General features: G+C 39.2%; 1 protein-coding gene across 1 annotated transcript in view; it reads right to left on the bottom strand.

The window, feature by feature from the left end:
- Positions 1 to 621: 621 nt before the first annotated feature.
- gabra6b (gamma-aminobutyric acid type A receptor subunit alpha6b) overlaps positions 622 to 24,139 on the bottom strand; it is a 35,326-nt gene continuing 11,808 nt past the window's right edge. Inside the window, exons 9-10 of the mRNA XM_042498959.2 lie at positions 11,423 to 11,679; positions 622 to 2,889 (exon numbers count right to left, since the gene is read on the bottom strand). Coding sequence (XP_042354893.1) covers positions 2,877 to 2,889; positions 11,423 to 11,679 — 270 coding nt within the window. The 3' untranslated portion in view covers positions 622 to 2,876. The remainder of the gene's footprint in view (positions 2,890 to 11,422; positions 11,680 to 24,139) is intronic.

The following is a 24,139-nucleotide window of genomic DNA, read 5'->3' as shown; positions in this document are numbered from 1 at the left end:
AAAACGTTTATGATGCAAAGTTTTAATCATGCATAATTTTAATCTACCAGTATTGTTGCACTGTGCTCTACCATGCTGGTCTGTTCACAAATCAAAGTGCTCATAAGAAATACATGGAATTACAACAAATGAAAAGCTTCTTTCCAAACCAGAATATAAATAAAAATCATAACACAGTATTTAAGAACCAGGAAATCATATTACTTCTTGTTAAATAACTTCTAAAAATAGGGCCCTCAGTATGTGCAAGATTTAATAAGAATTTACAATAACTGTACAACATTTTAAAAATGTTTGAGTGAGAATTTACATCAAAGTTAAATCCAATAAACAGATGGAGGAAGTGTACAGTTTTCAAGACTACTATAATATTTTGGCACTGTGTGCAGGTTTTTTCATAAGGTGCCTGTGTTAATAAGAGACACCTTTAATGAGAACATCCTCGCAGATGATGGATGTCGTGAGGAAGCAAACAAACATCAGCGTATATTTAGACACCACATGGCTTTAACATGTTAAAATCTGTGCTTAATTGGAAACAGTGCATAATCATATGCAAATCCACACAAGTGGATTATTAATGAATACGCTTTGGCATTTTCGTATAATAGATGATGATAGGTTTCGGTGTCTTTTTTTTTTTTTTTTTTTTTTTGCTGCTCTGGTAATGAAAAACCAGAAGCCAGAGCTGTCATCATAAAAAATAACTGGCAATCAATGTAGGAATCCTTTAACTTCAATTAAAATCACTTCAATAAACAGAAACAAAACGGAAAAAGGAAATGATAACAATTAGAGTATAAAGGCTTAAATCTTCTCCAGGGAAAAATCAGTTGTTGCCAGGATACAGGTTACTGTATGAGACACTAGCGGGTATGTGCAGTAGTGGTTTAACTGTATGTTTTCTTTCCTTATTCCCACCCTTTCCATCCACTGTGTTAACATTAGTGTCTTGCATGCCACACATTTAGCAGCTCAAAGGAATTCCTCTGGTTTATAAAGGAACAGTGCAATCTGTAATCCCCCCTAAATTGTACACAACCAGCTTAAACTTCTCCTGGCTACAATTTGTTCAGTGTTTAAGAGGTTTTAACTATGAGCTGAATTATCCACAGAGGTCTCTTCCTCTCTGAAACAAATGGACCAGGTCATTAAAACTAGTAAAAAAGGCTGAATAAAGCAGTTTCACATTTAAGAAGTCGGTGTTTCTCCTATGCTTTTCTGCATGTCATGCTAAAGTGTGCTCACCTTTTTTCTGATAGACTTTAAGGAAGTTTTTACCGTGAGTTGAATTATCCTCAGAAGTCTCTTCCTTTCCTGAGCTCACCAAAAAACACAAAATGAAGCAGTTCCATGTTACAAAATAGTGGCCCTCTGACACTGTTTGGTTGCAGACGGCCTGCTAGCCCAGCACCTGCTAATGTCTGCTCACCGTATTTCTCTGATAACTTCAGATCCAAACATTCAGGCGATTCTTACTCAAAGCCAAATTATCCGCAGACTTTTCATCTTATCCTAATTAAACAGATTTGGTGATAAACCAGAAAAAACTTTGAGTAAAGCAGTTTCACATTTAAAAATCATTGTTCCGACACTCTCAGAATAGAGGGGCTGCTAATTACAGTGGCCAATGCAAAAATGCAAATGGCCCTATCTAGAGCCAGTGTTTGGTTTGTCCATACTGTAGTAACATGGCAGAGTCCATGGAAGAGGACCCACTCCCTATCTAGAAACAGTTCATTCTAAAGTAACAAAAACACATTTCTGAATTTGAGGTGATCATAAAAAATAAAAATAAAATACTTATTTTATTCAATTTCTGCCAATATATCCCCATAAATCCTACACAGTGAACTTGAACATTAGTTTTTAACAACAATTTGGCAATGCACTCCTCTCTTGTTCCTATGGGTAGGTACTGTGTGTTTCTAAAAATGGTACAAGAAGTTGTTTTATATGATAGTCATTTGATCCTGCACTGATGATTCAGAGTTGTTGTCTGTCTGGAGGGTATCCAGGAAATAGAGCCCTGACATTGTGGAAATCATGAAAAGCCTTAAGTGTAAGTGAGTGGCATATGTGTACGTTTTAGTGTCTGTATTTTTGTGTGCATATGTGCACGTTTCTCCATCCGCATGTGCATGTGACAGTAAATATTGAAGCTGGTCAATGTATCTGTGGAACACACCACAAAAACCCTTTGAAGATTTTGCCTCACATTCTCTGTACTCCATCAGTGGAGGGAAATTAGGCCAATGAAGTGAAAAATAGCGGGTGTTTTGGGAGGAGGAAGAGAGAAGAGCTGTGAGTTCAGTCAGTCACACTGGATCCAGTAAGGTCACTGGGTACACGCATTCCCTCAAGTGTGGAGGGAGTGTGTCATTTCAAACACACATGCAAAATAACTATCGTGTGGGACTGCATGCCGACAGAAATAAATACGTACAACAAAGTAGTGGCTCTGCCTCTGGTGCTGCAGCCTAGCTAGCTTAGCTGTTGCGTCATGCCCCATCCACTTGGGTAGGGGATACAGGATGGACACTAAAAAAAGTGTCATAACATGTAACTTTCTTTAAATATCGGGGAACACAAAATAGAAATGAAAGAGACAGAGCGATGTAGTACCTGTTTGAATTTTATCCAGAGCCTGGGGCCCACAGGCTGTGAGCTCCTGGGTCAAGTTGGCAAAAAGAGCTGGTACATCTGCTCTCAAAACACACTTTCCAGGGAAGTACTTAAAAAGAAATACAATGCACTGAGGCGGCATAAAAGAGTGCTTGGCAAGCGTCTGTCATCTATTTATTGTGTATGTGTGTGTGAGCGTGTGTGCAGGTGTATGACAGTGTATGTGATTTCCAGGAAGACGAACTCTTGGCTTAAACGGTGTCCCTGTAAGACAGAAAGAAGAGAAAAGAAAGATAGAATTAGTGAAAAGATGGCAACTGTGCACAGTGTGTGTGAAGGAGAAACATAGGGAGAAAGAAGGGCGCTCTGGTGTGCTGCCTTGAGTAAATAAAGGTTTTTTTCTTCCAATCATGCATTTCATATTTTATCATATTCAAACATACAGATATATGCGTACACCTCCGCACACCCCTACGCCATTTCACATGCGTCCACATCTGCCTGCACAACGCGCAGTAGTATGATGTAACAGCGTGCTGTTGTTCAGTGTTGCTGTGAAGGTTGGCATCCATTTGAGGCTGAATTTAAAATTTAAATTTATTGGGTCCCTCACTGCCAGCGTTGCTCACAAAGACCTTGTGAATCTCGTCTGGGAACCTCTGCCAGGTAGCTCACACCTCCACCTCCTCCGCCTGATGTGTTAAAGCAGGAGACACTTTTGACAGCACTGAGAGCCATTTTCAGTCAGAGAACTTACATGGCTGCTGGCAAAAAAGAGCCAACTTTCTGTGTTGGTTGGTGAGGAGGCATTTTGGGATGGAATAGGCACCATGTCTATGTGCTTTAAAGGGCAAACATGGGGGTAAAATGCTGTTGAATTTACTTGAATATTGCAAATTACAGTCATTTCTGAAATGTTTCCAGTATGCAAATGTGTGTTTGTGTGTGTAGCTACAGTATGAGTGACTGTGGGATGGTGTGAATATTTCAGGTTAACAACAGGTAGCCTGTCCATATGTTAAACAGTGCACATATTGTTTGATTTATGTAGCCATACACTTAGTGTCAAAACATTGTAATATTTGAGCGCTAGATTTGATTTGTAAAAATATGTTTGTTCGATTTAAATTTTGAAAATTGAATTTTGCCAATTTTCAACCAGCCTACTATCTAAACAGTGAGGGTATAATGTGCTGATTAAACTCCATCTAACTAGTGCCTAGATATCCCTTGTTGGGTTGTTACTCGGACTACAGGCTGTATTTGTCGATGCCTCCACGCAGACACAAAGAGTAAAGAAGCTGATCAAGAGACGCATCCTTCCCTCTCTATCACGGAAAAAAATAGGCAGTGCTGATCGAATGTAAATCAAGATTATTTTAATGCACTGCCTGTGTTGTGCCTGAAATGTTTTCAGAAATATTTTTTAAGGCCCAGTTTCACAGTAATAGCTTGTGAAGAGGAAGAGGGTTCCATACAGCTTCCTGCAAAGTGAAAAGGGACGCTGAAAAAACTACGGTAAAACTAAGCAAATATAAACCAAGTTTTTGTCACTGCGATGCATATTTCTTGCCTCACATGTTTACAAAAACATGTTTTAGCTCACCGTTTAACTGTAATACCAGATCCCGCCGGTGGTAATTGTGTTGGACAGACAAGGCTGCAGTACATCACCCACCAGTAGAACCGTATATTGCAGTAAAATTATTAATTTAATTCTTGTAGTTTTCCACCTTTTGACCAAATGCCAATGCCAAAGTACTTTTTCTCTCTTTTCTCTGGTCATTTAGCACCAATTTCAAAAGTATTTGCGACTTCGTATTCTATAGACGGCCTAGTTTTATGTGAGGACCCTCTTTATATCTGTGAAACCTATTTAATACAAATGTCTGTGTCTGAATAAAAATATGGTTAATGTACAGTATAGCATTTCATGGACCCCTACAGACTCTCAAAAACCAGCCAGCGTGAGCAACAAAACACTGAGGGTACAGGTTCATTTGAATTTGCCAAAAAATATTTTACATCTTCGTACTATCTATCTCTTCTGATATTCTTTGAAAAGAAAAACCTCATTTGATATTGATGTATTTGACCATTTTATGGCACACAACAGGAAACTAAATTGAAATAGTCATTTTTCAGATTGATGTTGCTAAACACGCAAGATGAAAATAATACACTACTATATCTGGAGGCAAAGAATGCCTGGCCAGAAAACAAATGATGGTCATTTATCTGAACACAGTTTGAAACAGGAAAAAAATGCTGATATTATTATCTGCACTTTAATTTATCTGACTGTAGAGACTGATTTTAAAGCCCAGGTAAAGCAAAATCTGTGATTTGTTTTGAAACCCATGTCAGAAAATACTTGATGAAAACCTGTGAAACTGACTGAACTCTGAAGTTAGATTATTTAAACTGACACGCAGGGTGGCTTTTCATGAAACTCTTGTGCAATAAAGCACTGACATAGCAGCACTTTTTTAATAAGTTAGGAGTGAGAATGGGCTGGAATTGCTTTACCTTGTTAATTTGAACTTCAAAACTGTTTTGAAATGCAAAATAATTGTAAATGTGATCAAAGAAATGTGATTAATAAACTACTGAAATTCAGTGATTAATTGCTTTTTTAAAAGTTAATTATTAGACAGCCCTCGTAATAACTCACATTTGTATCCAGTGTCATTTAAAATGAGCGAGCAGCGTTCTGGGAACACTGATGGGTCATAAAGCTGCTGACAGACTCATATTGGTTCTTGCAGTAGCTGAACTTGTGACCTTTTGGTGATGGGCCCATTTCTCTGCAGACAAGACTGCCCTGTTTCATTAAATGTATTTGCCAAAGTAACCAGATGGCCAATATGCATCTGTACAGCCAGTGAAGAAGACTGATAGACAAGACACATTTGCACAGTCCTGCAGAAACGAGATTCCTAGATGCTCCGAAATGACTGAATGAATAATGCTGAGTGGATGAGGTAGAGGGACACCACTCTGCTTAGCCTGTTGGGCTGTCCTGTCTTATCAAAGAGGAAGCAGAGCACAGGCAGTTCATCGAGAGAGAGCGATGGGGAGAGGGGGAGTACAGAGACAGGGAGGTGGAAGCAGGGAGAGGGAGAGTGTGGGTCTGAGAGAGTGACACTGAGATAAAGAGAGGAATAGAGAAAGCAATTGAGTGTGAGGGATAGTGGGACAGAGAGAATGAGCATGTACGTATATGTGAAGGGAAAGTCAGGGACAGAGAGCAGTTTTCTTGTGTGATAACAATTTGTCTTATAAGGAATTGTTCACACTTCCACGCTTGACTGTGCACACAGACGTCCATGTAAACACAGGTAGATGTGTGAGAAATGCAAACACACACAAACAGGTCGACAAAGGCGGATGTAGCAATTCCCACGAGGCCGCGCACAGAAATTTGATAGATAGGGGATCGCTGTTTATATCGGTCTTCTTCGCTCCCTGTCTGAGTGGCCTGTAATTGAATGATCATTACACCAAAGTTATGGCTACGGCCCCGCAGTCGAAAATAGGAATTGAGTTGGAAACAGCATTTAGTGGTTTTGATTTATGAGCAACAATGGGGAAGTTGTTTTTCAAGCCTGGCACTCTGATGGGCAATAAAGAGGGGCAAGGCTTATCGCCTGCTGTACCCACTCTGACACACATACACCAGTCAGTCAGCCAGCCCGCAACCAGTCAACCAACCAGCTGGGGCCCTTCATGGAAGGAAGTGTTTTCAGCAAATTTGTTTCCTTCATGTCTCACCCTGAATGCTGCTATTCATTAAAATAGCCTCCAGTCGGTAGGCACTGCTGCCATGGCACATTTATACACTTGTTCGCCTGTATCCTCACAGAAGTAGAGACACACACACACAAATCCACCTGCACACACACAAACAGACACTCTTTTCTTCTGGTCCAGCTCATCTTTGCAGGAGGGCCTTCTATAATAAAAGCGAGGCTACAAAGAGAGAAAGAGGTCTGTTGCATGTGCCACTATCTGCTTTCAGTTGGGGACTCTGGAGCTGTATATTTATTTCTTTGGAGTGAAAAGGACTGCCTGCTTTCATTTAATGGACGTGATATTCAGATTAAGGTGATTCTAACTAAGAATCAAGGGGTCATTAGTGTGGGTGGTGCTGCATAAAAATAGCTGTGAAATGTAAAGTGTTAATTGTGGAAGTGTGAAGCATTGTACGGTGGACTGTGATTCAGCTGTGGCCCAGATCACTGAGCAGGAATGCTTTCATTTTCACCAGAGCTATAAAAGCTCCATAGACTCACAGTTCAGCTTAATTACATGTGCGTTATCATTATCTTAACTCTTTAGTTTACACATTGTCACTAATATTCTCCCACAGGCAGATCTCATTTTACCAGGCTATATGTACATCAGGGCAAGCCATATGTTGGTAATGTACCTCGAGCTGTTTTGCTCATTATTACAGGCTCACGCACCTCCCTCACCCACACAGATCACTGCCCTCTTTCATGCACATGAAATTTTGAAAATGGGATTTTTCCCTCATTCATTCTCAAAAAAACAAAATCTCTGTCTAAATTAAAAACACAACTGAAGCGCTGTCAACAGCACACTAAACCAACAGAAGACTATATAGCCTAAAGCCAAACAAAGAAGACAATTAGCAGCCTGGGAAAAAAAGCAGTTACCAGAAGGCAACCTGAAGCAGCGACCTTCATGGCCCATTCTGACACCGCCGTTCCTCAGTATAGTGGAAGAGTGACTGTACCTTTATGTGCAAACTTGTAAAGAGTCCTGTTCGGATGGTCAGAGCCAGCACTATTTTGGCCACATCCACCACTGCACGAAATGTTGCTTCACTTGTGGCAACTTACAAAGATGAAATCAGCACACACACTGATGTTACAAGCCCAAAACACTGTTTTCCCTTTCTACACTGCAGTACTGAAAACAAAATGCAGAAAATCTTCACCCTGGCTAGAATTTAACAATAGGTTTGTTTTCAGTGACCGAAAATGTAGGGTTGTAAGAAAGTATGGACACACTTGAGTATCGCAATACTTTTTGCGATACTGTGTTGATTTTCAAAAATACTAGGTTGATTTTTAATTGCTTACAAATTTTTCTTATTGTTTCCGTATTGTTATTGTTTCTTTTCTTTTTTTTTTTAAATTGATATAGGAAAATGTTAATTCCTTTGCTCAAATTGCACACAGTAGTAAAAATCCATTGTTTTTAGGTATATGGTGGTGTGTTCTTAATACAGTTATAGTTTCCCAATAATAAGACTTGCCAAGAAATTGCAACATAACACATAATAAATGGCAATATAATGAAAAGTAACCTCTGTATAGTGATATACATGATATTGCCAAATGCTTGCCAATACACAGCCCTACTAAACTGCAGTTTACACATAGGTGAAAAGCTAAATGTATATAAACTTGCCTAAATGATGTCATGTTAGTATGTGACTGTAAAATGGCTAGCTAGTTTCTGTGCAATCTGGTCAGTAAAGATTGACAAAAGTAAAACATTTCTGTAGTGTATAACAATGTTATAGTATTTTTTTAATCTAATTTGTATTCTTGCAATATTTTATCATTTTTGGACACTCAAAATACTTTTTTTTGGGCATTTTTCTCTTGCTTCTGGCTCTTGAGCTGATGTAACGTGAAATCTATTAAACAGCATTAATCAGTATTATAGTCTTCTTATCTTATCTTATCTTATCTTATCTTATCTTATCTTATCTTATCTTATCTTATCTTATCTTATCTTATATTCTTGTTGGTATGCAGCCATTTTGTGAGATAAAATGAACTCAAGCGTAAATTCCCTCCACACTATCTGCAGCTACACTGTGTGACAGCTTTTGTCCATGTTGGCTGCTGTAGTGAGAATGATGTAACCACAATCAATCACAGTGACAACCTGTGGTTGTTCTTGTTCTTCGCACTGGCTGGTGGTCAGCTGCAGGTTCTTACACTGCTGGGATTTACAGTTATCAGCCCTGGGGCACTGTGTTGTATCACCTTCTCTTTCCTTTCATCACTTTACCCCCCACTCATTGCACTTGCTCAGTCATACACTTGAATGTATTGCAGGCAGTACTGTGTTTTGCAGACCAGTTTATACGGAAACACTTGCAAACTATATTGCATGTTATTTCCTTATTTCTAATTCCTGTCTTTTCCCACTGCCTGAAGGCCACCACTCTGCTGCTCTCCTACATGAATACTGTCAGGATCTGCTTTCTCACTTAGAGTCCTTATCAATTAATAGAAACAGTTGAGACAGTGTCACTAAGAGGGTTAGTCACACAGAGCTATCCAGATGCCTGCCAACACTGTCATGTCATCTGACTTGTCTCCGCTCAGGCCTCAGGGCTATTCCCTTTTTAGAGAAAGTGCAAGGCAGCGAATGAAAGGAGCTGAACCCACACAGTTGAAAAGCCCCGGAGTTAGGGGTGGTGAAGCGCATCGATAGCTTGCACATAAATGCACAACCAGGCACATGCATCTGTTTAGAGCATATGGTTGGGACAAATCAAACACACAAACTTGCATACACACATGGATCATAAACTGAGCTTTTTTCCTTCCTCCAGCATAACTCTCAGTACTCTGTCAAAGTGTCAAGCTGTACAGGATACATAGAGGTGATGTATGAGAGCAACATACATCTCTTGGTGCCATCAAAACACTGCAGTGTTAGTTCATCCACTGACAGACATATTGCTTTTGCAATAACAACGGCATGAAGACTGTTGTGTGTATCAGTCTGTGAATCATATAGTATATGTCTCAGTTTATCATGTGCATGAGAGACACTTGAAATGACACTTATGTGCCTCTGAGCCTTCACAATTCAACTTGACAACCACAGTAGCCATCTTGTTCTTTTCTTTGAAACGAATGGTGTTTTAATTAAAAGCGTATGGCAGATATCACAGATATTACCAAAATGGTTCGGCAACACACAATAGCTGGGAATGTGGCTGGTAGGGTTTGCATTTTATTCAGTATGAAACTTTTTTTTCTAACGCTACATGTGTGCAGTTTGTAGTTTAGTGTATATGGAAAGCACAGACACCTGCAGGCTATGAGCACTGCAGTCCGTTGGCACTGTACAGTGCTGGACATATTTGCAAAACAGTGAATGACAAATACCAGCCAGTGTTGCCTGGTGGTCTTGTATTGTTATTATAAATCAACTACTGTATCAAGCTTGTGACCAACACTTAAACTCTGTTGACACATTTGGAAAAGCCATATGGTAAATAATTAGAGCTGAAAGTGGGAGAGCTTTGTGTGGCTGCTGAATAATATATGAACTCTCTGGCTGGTAAATGAAAATATAAAGAAAACATATACTGGAGACAGATGCGTACTTTGCATTCCCCCCACATACACACACACAGAAGAAGAGTTTATAGACGAAGCAAACAACCAGTGCAATTTCCATATTATCTACCTTATTTTCTGAGCATTGGGACATCTATGTGCCCATAGATGTGGTGTGGTTTAAAATATTGCTTGAAATATGGATTATTGAGCACAGAATCTTTGCATACATTATCGACTCAATATGCAATACAATATACAGTATGTGATGCACCTTTTTGCCTAAAACTACAAACTGCAATGATACAGATTACCAACTTCTTCTCATCCTCACTCTGCAAAGACTGCTGCTTTGTCAGTGGACATACAAGTCAGATTATGTTGCGCTAACCTTCCTGCGTCAGTTTTAGACATTCATGGACGGCGTGTCAATTTGCACTTGTCATGTGCATTGTACATACAGTTTCTGCTTGTTACAGGCATACAGTCTCCTAAACAAATATTACAACCTAGGTTTAACACTTTTAGGTTTATTTCCTTAACCTTAGCCAACAAGAGCACGTGGTTAGGTTTAGAAAAAACACCATGGCTTGGCTTAACATGAGCGTAGTTGTTACTAACGTTATGGAATGTCATGTGACATACACTGTGGCATACATCATTATGCTAAGATGCTACACATAATAATACAGTACGGTGTTATTAAAATAGCTCTATTGACTTTTGGTTTCACACAGGAAATGTACAGCTGGCTCCCAGGTGAAAGTGCAGTTTGTTTGACCCATCCACCATCCCTTCCTGCCCAACCTTTGGGACTCTCTCGCTTTTTATACTACCATATTTCACAGTGGCATTATAAACTCCTGCTGGCCAATGCATTTCATATTGCTGCAATGGGTGACGTCTGTGTGTCGCCATTGAGAAAGCAGCAGCATTTGATGATTCAGGTTGTTGCTCACTGCATCAAAAACTGCCATCGTCCAGTGCATATCATACTGCTGTGAAAGCTGCTTCAGTGCATCAGTATCTAACGCAGAGATCACTGACAAATGCAAATTTAAAAAAATATGAGTTGGGAGTGAGAATGGGCTTAAATTATCTACTGCTCCTTGGACATTTCACTATTATTAGCTAAATTATAAGAAACAAATGGAAAGCTCCAACAACTCTGATGAATTCAGGCATCCTACCAACATCAGCACCATCATCATCACATCAAGTTCACAAAGAAAACTATGTCAGCAAATTTTGGAAACTGTAACTTATTTCATCCAAACAATCCATTTAAAATCTCTTTCTGTAGAGTGAAAAGTAGGCCATGCAGTCATTGCGGTCTGTTTTGATTCATTTTTAAACTACCACAGTTACTGCTGCAAATTGTTCAAGATCTAAACAAATAAATCATATTCAGTGAGGATGTGCTGAAAATATTCGTAGCAGCCATGCCATCTGTTCACCTGGACATCTCCATCGTGTCCTTAGTGAGATAGACGATCCAGTAGACCAGGTTGAAGGCGCCAAACGAAAGGGGGAAGAGGATGCGGGAGTATTTGTCGATGATACTGGTGCCAGTCAGAACGTTGTTGGCTGGTACGGCTGAACCCTGCTGCAGGAAGGCTTGGGCATTGACAGGGGGGTTGGGGAATGTTTTAGCAGGGCGGTCAAACAGCGGGGCAGAGTTCATCCTCTTCTTCAGTACACTGCTGGCATCCACCTCGGAGAGGGAAAAAAGGAAATGTGTAAGAGTGAATTGACATTATAGCAGTAACCACATGATGTAATATGAGAGCATTAATTATGAAACTGGTGCTGTGCTGGTTCCAGAGAGTCATAAAACCATTATATGTTATGTGCAAAGAATTTTTATGCTGTAACTGACTGAAAAGGATAACATGTTATAGTGGAATTTATATCAACTCATTCCACACAGAATTAACAAAGAAATCATGATGTTAGTGCACAGCTGTGAGTTGAACAGTGCATGTGGAAAGTGTGGGTACGTGCAAAAAAAGGTCTAGAATACCAATGAGCGACGCAGTAATTAAGCTTGACAAAGGAAATCAATGATGTTTTGTTTCTGATTTGATGTGATTTCAATCAACCCGTTCCATGAAGATTGATACAGTGGTGGGAAGCAAACAAAACATATTAAACAAAAGGGGCTTGCGGTGTATTGACACATGGTTATCGCTATGCCTCATCAACTTTAAGTAAACCAGTGTGATCTCAGCACATGCTCCCTGCTCTAATAGTTGTAAATCAGCTACAGTATGTGTACAGAGAGAGAAAGGGAGAGTACATCTGGGAAATGGGTCAAGGAACACCGTGCTGCCTGTAGGTAGAGTCAGCCAGAGTGAAAGAAAGAGTGAAAAGAAGAGCCATCCTTTTTTATAAACCAAAGAGAAATGTATAAATTACTGTATCATTCTGAACTATTGAAAGAGCACAAACAGTGAGTTCTTAATGGATCAAGGTAGTACAGAGGCTCTATGCAGTTGTTATAGAAATGATGATTATGGACTTTTAAGAAGATCTTTAACTCCCTATTTAGAGGAAAAAAATTTTTTGTCCTTCGCAAACCTTATGATTTCTAAGACTGTATTCTTCATGGGGACATATGTTTACATATTTTGTCCGCTTTTTTTAGCTTTCCTAACTTATTCAGCAAACAGGTCCTGGAATAAACCAAATTTCTGCAGAATCATGTTCACTGCAGTGTAGAGTTTGACTAGTTGTTTGCAAGTGTTAGGAAATAAACTCCCTGAAGTTTACCGGTCGATCCAGTGTTCAGCTGTCAGGCTTTTTCAGCTCACAGTGGATGTTTTTTCCAGACCACAGTCTTGGAGCAAAAACTGAACTTGCAAGATTTAGGCTGGATTTGTTAGGCTACAGGATTACATGCTCCTCTACAGGTTGAGAAACTATCAAACTGTTACAATCCTCTGGCTGAGGGGAGCGCTTCCAAAAGTGCACAGTGGTCAGTCTCAAAATAAAGCTAGATTAGTCCCTGAGTTATTCATTTCCTAAACTTTGACATTTTTGCAGATTCATTTTTCCCCCAACAATACATGTACAACTAAGGAATGCTGAGTGTTTATTAACCCTTTGAACCTCGAGCAAGTTGGTTTGGTTTTTTTGAAATATGGGGGTTAAAGGCAATCGGCAACTAGGCCAAAAAACTGTCCTGCAGTTTGCAAGAAATTAGTAATTTAGAAAATTATTTTTTTCAAAAGCAAGGGACATATTTTTGAATCTAAACTATATTTATAGTTTAGATTTAGAAATTTATGATTTTCATCATTATTGTATATACATTTATTTTAATTATTATTATAATTTTTTAGCACTTTTTTCAAGTTATTCCTATGTGGTGTTTTTTAACTTTCCAATTTTCTTTTTAGTGTGTGTTTTTTGGTTTCTTTGTTCGCTGATTTTCAGGTCAGTTTTTCTATACTTTGTCCTTTCTCCTTTGTTTTTTTTTATTGCCTTCTTCCCATGTTTTTTTTTTTTTGTTTTGTTTTTTTTTTATAAATCAAGCCTACTGGCCCAGGTTTGAGAGGGTTCAGTGTTGTTGTCATATGACTTTGCCCTGATGCTCATCTCCCAAACAGCCTCATAGATGCTGGTATCACAGCTGTCTTTAGATGTACAGTTATTGACTATTAGGCAGTGTGGATTTGATTATGTTGAGCGATCCTGTCATTCCAATTTTGTTTGAATGGTCTGACATCAGGAGCATAACCATGGAGACATGAAACTGAGAAATGAAAGATAAAGGTCTCTGAATAGAGGTTGTTGTATGTTTGTAAATTACATGACTGTGGTTTGGCGCAACTGCATACAGTAAGAAACTCAGTCTCTTCAGTCCAAAATATTTACAGAATAACTTTTCTCCTTTTTGGTAAACCATAAAATTGTAATTCATAGTATCCCTAAAATGCAGGATCATCTCTCACTTTGGAAAAGCACTGATAGTTTCCAAGTGTAAGAATAAAGGATGCTGCCCAATAATAAAAACAAGTCTTAAATTCTCTTCAGGCTTCATTGGTGTGCTGTACATATCTTTAACCCTTTGAAATCTGGAGTGACATCACTTCTCTTGTGCTGCTTTCAGACACCTTTCACAAGTATTTAAACCTTTGAACACTGAGCATTTTCCTTTAAAAACCATGAGCAACTTGGTAAGAAATGATCTACAAATAGCAAAAAAAATGTAGATTTAGAAAATGTATGGGGGGAAAAGATAAAAGCTTGAAAAAAAAACATATTTGAAATATATATTTTTTTTACTAATTTTCAGGTATTTTACTGGTACTTTTCACTAATTTCTTGCAAATATTTGGATCATTTTTTATTTCATTATTCATTGCCTTTTTCCATGTTTTGAAAGCATACAAGCCAATTTGCTCAGGTTTTTAAAGGGTTAAGAGACTACAATCTACAGTAAAATATTTATATCAGCATTTGACTCCACAGAAGTGAGAGGTAAAGTATAATAGGGCGTTTTGAAAGGTCCATGGAGTAGATGAAAGGATACAAAAACAATAGATTAGGATTGGTTAAATCCTATAGAAACATGAGAGCGAGGAAGGGCTTTGCGGGGGAACGGGTCCTGGCAGTCTAACAGCTGGTCATCCTGACGTTAAGCTCACTCATCACTAAATTACAATGCATGCCCCTATCTGTGGGTTAGGTATGCTCCCTGCAGTTGATTTATTATCCCCACCAGGCATAAGCCTGGAGTAGATCACGCATTTGATCTTGTGTTTGTGTGTGTGAGTGAGCGATTGCGTGTATCTGTCCGAAGCTAATCTTGCAAACTACTAGACCAATCAACCTAATATTTTGTTTGCACATTAATGACTGTACGCTCAAGGATCTCTGATGGTTGCACTGATTGGCTTTTGTTGAAGACATCTTTTGAATTGACTGTTTTATTCCATCATTAAGTACTGACTTATTACTCCTCTTAACTGTTGTTCCCCAAATCGTGTCATCTAGAAACAACAAGCCTTACTGAGTCTGTTGCAAGCCACATTTTGGCCTTTGTCGTGGCTAAAAACATCCAAAGACATTTTTTTTCTTCTTTTAAACTGGAGCATCGGAGGATCCATTCCATTTCTGATATGTTATGACAAACTAAAGTTAGGCACATTATGAGACGAATTACTTTCTGTTTTAGTTATCTTTGCCACCATCTTGACTGTGAGGGAGCCGGGAGGGAAAATTTCACTGGCTGCAGCTCTCCCCGGTTTTGTTCCGCCCACCACACAGCCTTATACCACAATAAGAGTATTTCAGACATGGAGTGTTTTGCTGGCCTGATTTTGTAAAATTTAAAAGTTTTGTTGATTTGGTCATTTTTCCTTGATATTTGTGCTTCTATCACAAGTAAGTAAATAGGCCACATAGTTAGATTGTTTCATTTTTTGGTCTATATTAATTGTGTTTATGGTTGGTTTTTTTTCTTATTTGTTGTGTAGTAGCCTAAAGACAGACTGCTCCTTAATTATTTTCAAAGTCTAGTTATGCCACAGCTCCATCAAAAAAAAATGAAAAAAAAAATAAAATAAATAAATAAAAGTTACTGGTAGCTTCTGCAACACGTCAGCTGGAATTAAAACAATTGTTTAGAGTGGCTGCAATCAGCCTGGGTGACCATATGGCTGCCCAGCAGAGATGTGCACTCTGCCAGGCACTTTTTTAGTTGCTTATTTGTAAGATTAATTTGAGGATTTATGCTCAAACTGGTCTTGATAGTCTATTTGTTTTGTGTTGTTGCTGTAAAAAACTGCAACAACACTAGGCTGAAGCTTTAAATGTCAGCTCCCTGTCACTGTAATGCTTCCACTTGAGGTAAGCGATCCTGCAGTGATTACACACTGTGTGCATGACCTGCGCCGTAAAGTAGGTATGCGCAGCTGATCTGATACACAAGCTATTTTTGATAATGACAACCGGCTTGCTCGGATTCTTCCTGGTCGAATCCCAGAGGGATCAGCTTCTCTTTATCCATCCTCTAGATCCTCTAGATTTCAAAAGACCCACTTTGACACAGGGAGGATGGGCATTGACTGATGGATGTATGGATGTTGTTTGGGTGTGGGTAGTCATGTGTGGGTAGGCGGGAGATATATGTAAGTGTGTTTTATAGTGCATGTGTAGGTGTGTGTGTAAAATAAGGTTACTCTAACTGCACTACCAATATGGCACGGGAGTAAGTGCAAGGAAGTTCATCTACGTGGGTGTTGAGTGGGTGTATGTACATTAGTGGATGATTATTAGCTGGTGGAGTTAAATATGTGTATGTAAATGTATTCATGTATTTGAAGCAAGGCAGCATGTATCCTGAGTATATCAGCTTTGATACTTTTTTTCATTGTTTAGCTTTAGAAAGTAAAAGAATAAAATGAATTTGTGCTTGGATTAAACATGAAAAACACACAGATTACACTTAATTCAAGTGAATTAGTTCCATGTGAAAGATGGAATAGAATTGACAAGTGAAAAAAACTATGTTATCATCGGTTACAAATAAAATGTAATTTTACACCTTCACAACATCCTCAGTGACTAAGAAAGGAACACTCTGAAAGACTTTTTTTTTTACCTCCCATCCTGACATATCATCCTTTCCCGTTCCGCAAATCCACACTCTACCTTGAACTCCAGTGTAGTATTAGCTACTAGCTTGCTATGTGACTTCCTCAAGGGGAAACAGTAAAGGAGAGTGATAAGGCTTTAAAAAACACTAGTAATAACCATAGTCCCATTTGAGACCTCAGCAAATGATTTTAGTCTCCGTTACACAAAGCTTGGGAGAAAAGTCAAAACATTTTACAAATGTCTTCTTTCTGTCCAGAATGATAAAATGTTTGCTCAGGGCGAAAATAACTTTTAAGTCCAACATTTCCACAGACCACTCTGCCCCTTTTCTTCACTGGACAAATGTTAAGTCTGCTACTGTAGCTTGTTGTGGCAAAAATGTTGGATTTAAACGCTGGTTTTGCATCATTCTGGTCAGACAGATGACACCGTGAGATTAAAAAAAGATGCAAACCCCTGCTGGTTAAAAAGTGAAAAGAAAAAAATGATGTTTTGATTTTACCCCTAACGGCCAAAATACATGGGACACGGCAGAGCATCCATTATAATCAACAAGGCTGCTCTGCTGTTCTAATTTTTTCTCCTCTGTGTGCAGCTCTACGGCCCCTCAACAAGTAAAAACTTAACAGGACTGTGTAAAAAACAAAAAAGAAGTAAAATGATTTTTAAAAAATAATACCTCATTGTACCAAAGACAATACAAAGCAGCAGAGCACCTTTGTGTGTTTTTACGTTTCTATGTGGCGTGTCGTAGACTGTATTTTACCTAAATTTACTGACATTATCCTCGGATATAATGTGCACAGCTATCTTTAACTCCATTCTACGCAACACAGCAGACACTGCATGGCGCTAATAGTGGTGTAGCATACAATACTAATCTCCTTTTTTTCTTCTAAATGTACATTAAACAAAAAAACAGAACCGATTGTGCCATACATTGTCATGTTTTCTATCTTCTTTCTACTATCATTTAAGCTTGCTTTTCTGCAAACGGGTCTCCACGCTGTGTAGCAAGAGGAGCCTTCTCCAGCCAAAATGCTGCCAAAACTTTCATTCATAATTGCCAACACAGCCTCTTTAATTATCAACCAGGAAGCAGAAATGAGGCATGGAGAAAACAGAAAATCTTAATACGATCCTTTATAACCTAGATTTTAATTCCCACAGGACTAATATTATCATATAAACTATGTGTTTGGCGATATATGTTAAGTAATTTGCAGTGGCAGTTTTACTTGACAAATTACAGGCATGTCCGATTTGCACGGGATTAGGATCTCAAACGACCTCCACAATTATTACAAATTACCAGAGAACCCCGGGTAATGGTAGTCCCATGCGAATAGGGAACAGAGTGCAGAATAATGTAGTGCTGAAGTCACTGACGAGGCTACTGACAACAATATAAATGTAGTGTAATGTCACACTCATAATGCTGTCATACACATAATTAAAATGTCTGAAGATGTGTACAAAAAATAAAGGCACCATGTGGAGTTTTGGATTACCAGTGGTGTTACAGAGCAATTTTTTATGAGCATTTCCATGTTTTATATGCATCTTGTTCCCTACTAGCACACAAATGGGTACAAACGTAGAAGTTCATAAGCAAGTAGCTGACATGATATGCTTTCCTGCTGATTGCAGAGAGAAGAAGAAGAAGATGACAAAAATACTAAGTGCGTAACATGGCATTTATAATGCTCAATTATTGCCATTGCCGGTCACCACAGGGGGTCAATGTCATGACTCTTTGTTAAACTCTATTCCACTGATCTAATGCACATTGGGAAGCCTCAAGGACACATTCAATGCATTGTGAAAAAGACTAAATATAAACAAAATAGAGGAACTTTACAAGCTACTTTAGATGTAGTGAATGGCATCTTTTGTTGTCAAAACTCACACCTGAGCTTGAAAATCACAACACTAAGAACTGATTATAAAGACACCAGGACGCCATGAAAAAAAAAAAAGCTTAAAAATCAAACCTGCACTGATTTAATCAGGACGTCTCCCCACCCAAAGCAGTGATCACCAATCCTGTGATTACCGGCACCTGTGGCTCGGCCTAAAAATAAAGGTCCCTTCTGTCTCTTTCTCTCTCAGTTTTTTCCTCCCACAAATATTTTATGTTCTGTTTATTTCCTGCACCACATACTGCACCACCTACTCACATACGCCACTGACAATGCATGCAGCAGCCTTTATACACACCGATAAACACCCCCTTCCCCTTTGTGTTTACAGTTGTATATCTGACTCATTAAATGAAACAATTATCTTATGTCGCTGTGAGGTTCCCATTCCTGTTATGGCTTCACCTGACAGTCATAACAGGTCATAGTGTTTAAAATCGTGACTGCTGGACGGCTATTTCTATTCCCAACGATACACCATTGTGTTTTTTCCTATTTCTCTGTGTAATGAAGAGTCTTTCCTCCTACATATTTGTTGAAAGCAGTCATTTTCCATGATGCATCCCTCCCACTCTCTCTTTCTCTCAGTGTAACTCTCTTTCACGCGCACACACATACAACACAAAAACAAACCACACAGGCTCCTCACAAGCATCTCTCCATCTTGCTCCACAAAAAATGGACTGGGCCAGCTTTCTCAGCCCCCACTCTGCTTCATTGTGGTGGCTGCCCTCCTTCTTGTGAGCCTGCAGTGATCTGCTGGATATTCCCTTAATCTATGGCTCTTACATAATCTGCAGCAACATCGTTCACAGAGCCACTGGCTGTCTCCTCGTGTCACTCTGTGGTTATCACAGTTACAGGGCAGAATAGAAGACTGCGAGAGAGGGATGGATGGATGATAGACACACTGTAGATTAATGGATGGATAAAACATCGTATAGAGTGATGAGTGAATTGTATGGATGTGTGGCCCGTAATTTGCAGATTACGTGTGTGCATATATGTGCCTGTCGATGGGTTTGAGTGTGCTGCAGATTATGTGTGTTCTTGTGTGGGACTGTGAGGACAAGCGTGGATAAAGTGGAGATTGTGGTGTTCTAGTGTGTATATGCGGACAGCACATTCAAGCAAAAAGAGAGATGGTCAAGTGTTCATGAGAGAGAGACACAGAGAGAGAGAGAGAGAGGGGGAGAGTGTGTGTTGAGAGAGAATAGAGGGTTCACATTGAGAGCACAACAGGGGACTAGAGAAGAGGCAGAAAAAGAGGGTTGATGTTACATGCTGGTACAGTTTTGTGTATGTGTGTTCGAGGAAGAAGAAAAGAAGGATGGATGAATGTATGGATAACATATAAGCTAGGTGATGACGGGTTTTCTCTAGGATGAGGCAACGGATGAAAGAGAGGTTGTATATAGTGTGCATCGTTTATATGAAAAGGGAAGAAGATATTGTAGAGCAAGTAGAAAAGATAAAAAAAAAAAAGATAAAACCACCTAAACCATGAAGAACCAAACACATCCTCATATAATACTTTTCTGTAACCAGTAATATTGGACCAGTGATAGATGTGTTATAGGGAAGTCTGGATACAGCCATGGGGGCGGGGCCTCATTCATTCCTATGAGAGCTGCTCATTGGTGCATGAAGCAGAAAGAGCTCGTTTTCTGGGTTTAAATAGCGGGATCTACTGGCCCATAGAGCATGCGTACTTAGAGACTAACGGCAGCCGAGTGCAGCCAAGTGCGGCCGAGTGTGCCAGAGCAGGTAACTTCTGGACCAACTTCCGGATTAGAGCCTCGCTAGTTTGAATGGCGGTCTAAAATCTCGCAGCTTTTAGACTTTCCAAATGTTATCAAACTGGATGGTTTAAATCCAGATAGTGATAAAAGTCGTTTCGCAGGGGTTTTGACACTCAAAAAAAAATTATTTACTGATTTACAGATGTCTCTTTCCCGATGTTAATCAATGGGGAAAAGTCTTTTTGGGCCAGAGTGCATCACCTGACTGACCCAGATGGCGTAATTCCACTTTTGGCCACTATGTAAATTTTGCATCAGCGCCTGGCGTACTCCCTGGGGGCTTGATACAGAGCCACTGAAACATCCTCACCATGCTATAACCAGTACAACCAGTCAGCCTTAGAGCCTCAGACCAGTCTCATCTATTGACTGTATGAAAAGGATGTCGCATACCCCTGCTATGCTAAAGGGAACCCAAAAAATGCCTTAAATGACAGAAACCATCTTTGGTAAAAATTGCCCCATCCACTAACATGGAGGATGTGGGCCTAATAAGCCTGTCCCGCAGCCAGCAACCAGGGGACGATTAAGATCCCCTCACTTTGGGGGAGCTGTTACGTCATCCATCTTTATATGCAATATTCCGTCTCCATTAAAACTAAGGCTGGGTTTCCATACTCAATAGGTATCCACTAAAATAATCCAGCACCAGGCAGTATCAAAATGTCTCCAGTCACACAACACTTAAAGGTACTAGTACTGGTATGGGTATCATACTATTTAAACAATACCCAGAACTAATTAAAACTTCTAAAAACACCTTAAAGAAAAGTATAGTCCACAATGGAGAGAGGAAAAGAAATCACCTAAAAACTGACCTACAACCAATCCCTAAATAGAACTTCTAATAATAAAAATAAAAAGCTGAATGGAAGGAAAATCTTGACAAAATACAGAGTTTTGTATGTGTCCAAAATATAGATCTTTTTTAAAAACCCCACAAGAGATAAATACAAGTTTTGCAAAAGCTCTGCCAGAAAAACTTTGTTTTCTGTGGGAGGGCTCGGCAGCTCAGTTAGTTACCTGCTGCCACAATGCAAGACATAGAGATAATAAGTAACCTGTCAACATATATCTGTCTTTAACCACCTATAGTACATATACTGTATGTATAATGTACTTAATTACCACATATGGAGCTTGTGACATGAATGTATTTATGCTGTCAGGCTGGATTTATGCCTATGCTCAAGAAATGTTCTTCTGTCACCAGTTTGTATTATAATTACCACTATTTTCTCCACTGTTCATTTTATATGCTTTTGCAACACAGGTGTGTTTACATCTTAATGCCAGTCAAGGTAAATGAAACTGGAAAACTAGGAGAACATTGAAATTGTTATGTAAAGGCAAAGAGCTGCATTAAGGCAGAAGGAGAGACAAACAGAAAAGGACAGACAGGAAGAGGAGAAATAGAGACAAGCTTAGGAAGAGAAAACAACTGAGAGAGTCAAACCAGAAAAATAAAAGGCATGTGAAATAGAACCAGCTATACAAAGAGATGATAGTGACAGGAAGATTAAATGTATACTACATATCTACAATGGTACTAAACCCCAAAACTGCTTGCTCTCTTATTTGGGTTAACCCTTTGCAGCCACTTGGCACACATTGCCACAGAAATCACAGCTAATCTTAAAAGCAAGTCATCCACATTCTCATGAAATCTGTATACCCATGGTTCTGCTTTTAGCTAGTCCAGCATGACATTTCACAAAATTATCAGTCAGATTTGACCAATCCACATGAAAAAAAAAACTGTTTTGCCCCATGGATTTGCTAGGATTAGGGGTGTATCATATGGCCAAAATCTTCTCTCACAGTATTTATCATTTTAAATCACAGTAACTATATATATATATATATATATATATGTGTGTGTGTGTGTGTGTGTGTGTGTGTGTGTGTGTGTATATATATATCACAATACAGTAATTGCTCTTTAAATTCAGTTGAACAATTATTTTTAAAAAAACAGTCTTTCAAAAAGAAAGTGTTAAGGCTCTTGAGAACAATTATGCCTCATGTTACCTTGCAAGGCAGCTGGATTTGTGAGCTCACAAGATCACACCCTGATTTACAATATAGCCTGCCTTAATTAGCTCCTGTGGTAGACACAGTCTCTATTGATGCACACTCTTCTACCATAACATGGTGTATGCCGTCATATCCAGCATGTTCTCATTCCAAGGTTGTTGAAAACCAACAGTTTGTGACATAAACGTAACTCCAATGCAGTAGGAATCCTTTGACATCTCTATGAGACCCACTGGGTGGTAACTAATTTCTATGTCAACCCATCCACAGCAGTATTTAAAGCTCAGAGCAGTTGTTTTGATATAAAGAGTGGGAAAGTCCACTCTTTCAGGGAGGAAGAGAGGGGCGGTGGATGGATCAAACAAACATAGACTTTCAACCAGGACACCACTTTTTGTGTCGCATGTGAAACCAAAAGTCACTGCTGTTTTTACATAACAATATGTAACTTACATTTGTCAATCACAAACTTTGTATTTACTTCTCATGTCACTCACACATTAGGTACTTTTTTTAACCCATTACTGCGCTGTGCACAGTTGTTACATCCTGGCCTCTCTGTTGCCTGCTCGCTACTCATGTTAGCAGTTGTGTCAGTACAGTTGGAGATCTTGCTGTCAGCAGAATCCAGCATGTCTCATAGGGCAAAACGAGGGATGGTTACACAATGCTTCATCTAACTCAACATAAAATAGTAAGTTAAGGAGCATAACAGCCACCATTTCCTGCATTGATGACGTTTGTCGTTGTCAGAGACGCCTTAGCATGGCATTAGCGTTTATAATACAAAAGATATTGGGTGAAATGTGTCCCAGACCACCTTTGCAAGTGGTTGAGTGATAGCATTGAAAATGCGTCTTGGTGGCCATTTATACCTGTATTTAGAGCTATCCAGTTGTGATCAGATCACCCAGATGCATGTTGATGCCAGATTTAAAAAGGCTAATAGAGACGTGAAAGGGTGCTTTCAGTGTATAATGTGCAAGGGCGTGAGAAAGCAGAATGCATTGTCATATCACCCAATTTTAGCTGGCATTATCTGATTTTGATGTGCAAATCTCCTGCTGATACTTAACCACCACTCTGTGTGTGTTCCTCACTGAAGTTCTGTGTAAAGGCAGTGGTACGTCATTGTAAAACCGGAAGTCTTGGGGATTAGCCAGCATTACGGAAATTGCTATTAATATGTCTTTTCTAGACATTCCATGTCAGTAAACATTACACAGACAAAATATAGTACATGTTTGACAAAGTTTGATGAGGGAGAACTGCTCAGAAAATGAGTACTGATGTTATGACAAATTTTTCGGCAAATGGAGTAAAAAGCCCTGCAGAGAGTTATGTTATTTAGCAGCTCAGTTTAGATTTGTGAGAAAAAATACAGAAGTGTGGTGGAGCCAGTGGAGTGGTTTGATGAAGAGGCATGTAATGAGGCCAAGTGAAGCCCTTTCCCTTTCCTGTGAGTGCAGCATTAGCTCTGATCACCATTTATCACAGAAACTCAATGCAATTTGTAAGGTCTGTATCTGTACACAGCACTAATAATGTTACCCCTGCATGTAACCTTCGTGTATAAGACAGGTCAACACTGACACAAAAAGGACTCCTATTCAGTTCTGCACACTGAGGTTTACAGATTTTAGAATAGAGAGAAAAAGGGGGCACTGCTGTTGGATCTTTATTGGCAGAGTTTGGGTATCTGAGATGGTATCAGGGGAAGAAAAGTCAGATCGGTACAGACCTAAATTTTGTATCATGTTTCCATCTCACCTTCTATCCTTTGACTGATAAGCATGGAGCATGTCTA

This window comes from Plectropomus leopardus, chromosome 15, assembly GCF_026936395.1.
Source record: "Plectropomus leopardus strain MGB_pleo_1.0 chromosome 15, ASM2693639v1, whole genome shotgun sequence".
Classification (NCBI taxonomy): domain Eukaryota; kingdom Metazoa; phylum Chordata; class Actinopteri; order Perciformes; family Serranidae; genus Plectropomus; species Plectropomus leopardus.
Note: the sequence above shows the minus strand (reverse complement) of the source record. Positions and strands in the feature narration are given on the sequence as shown.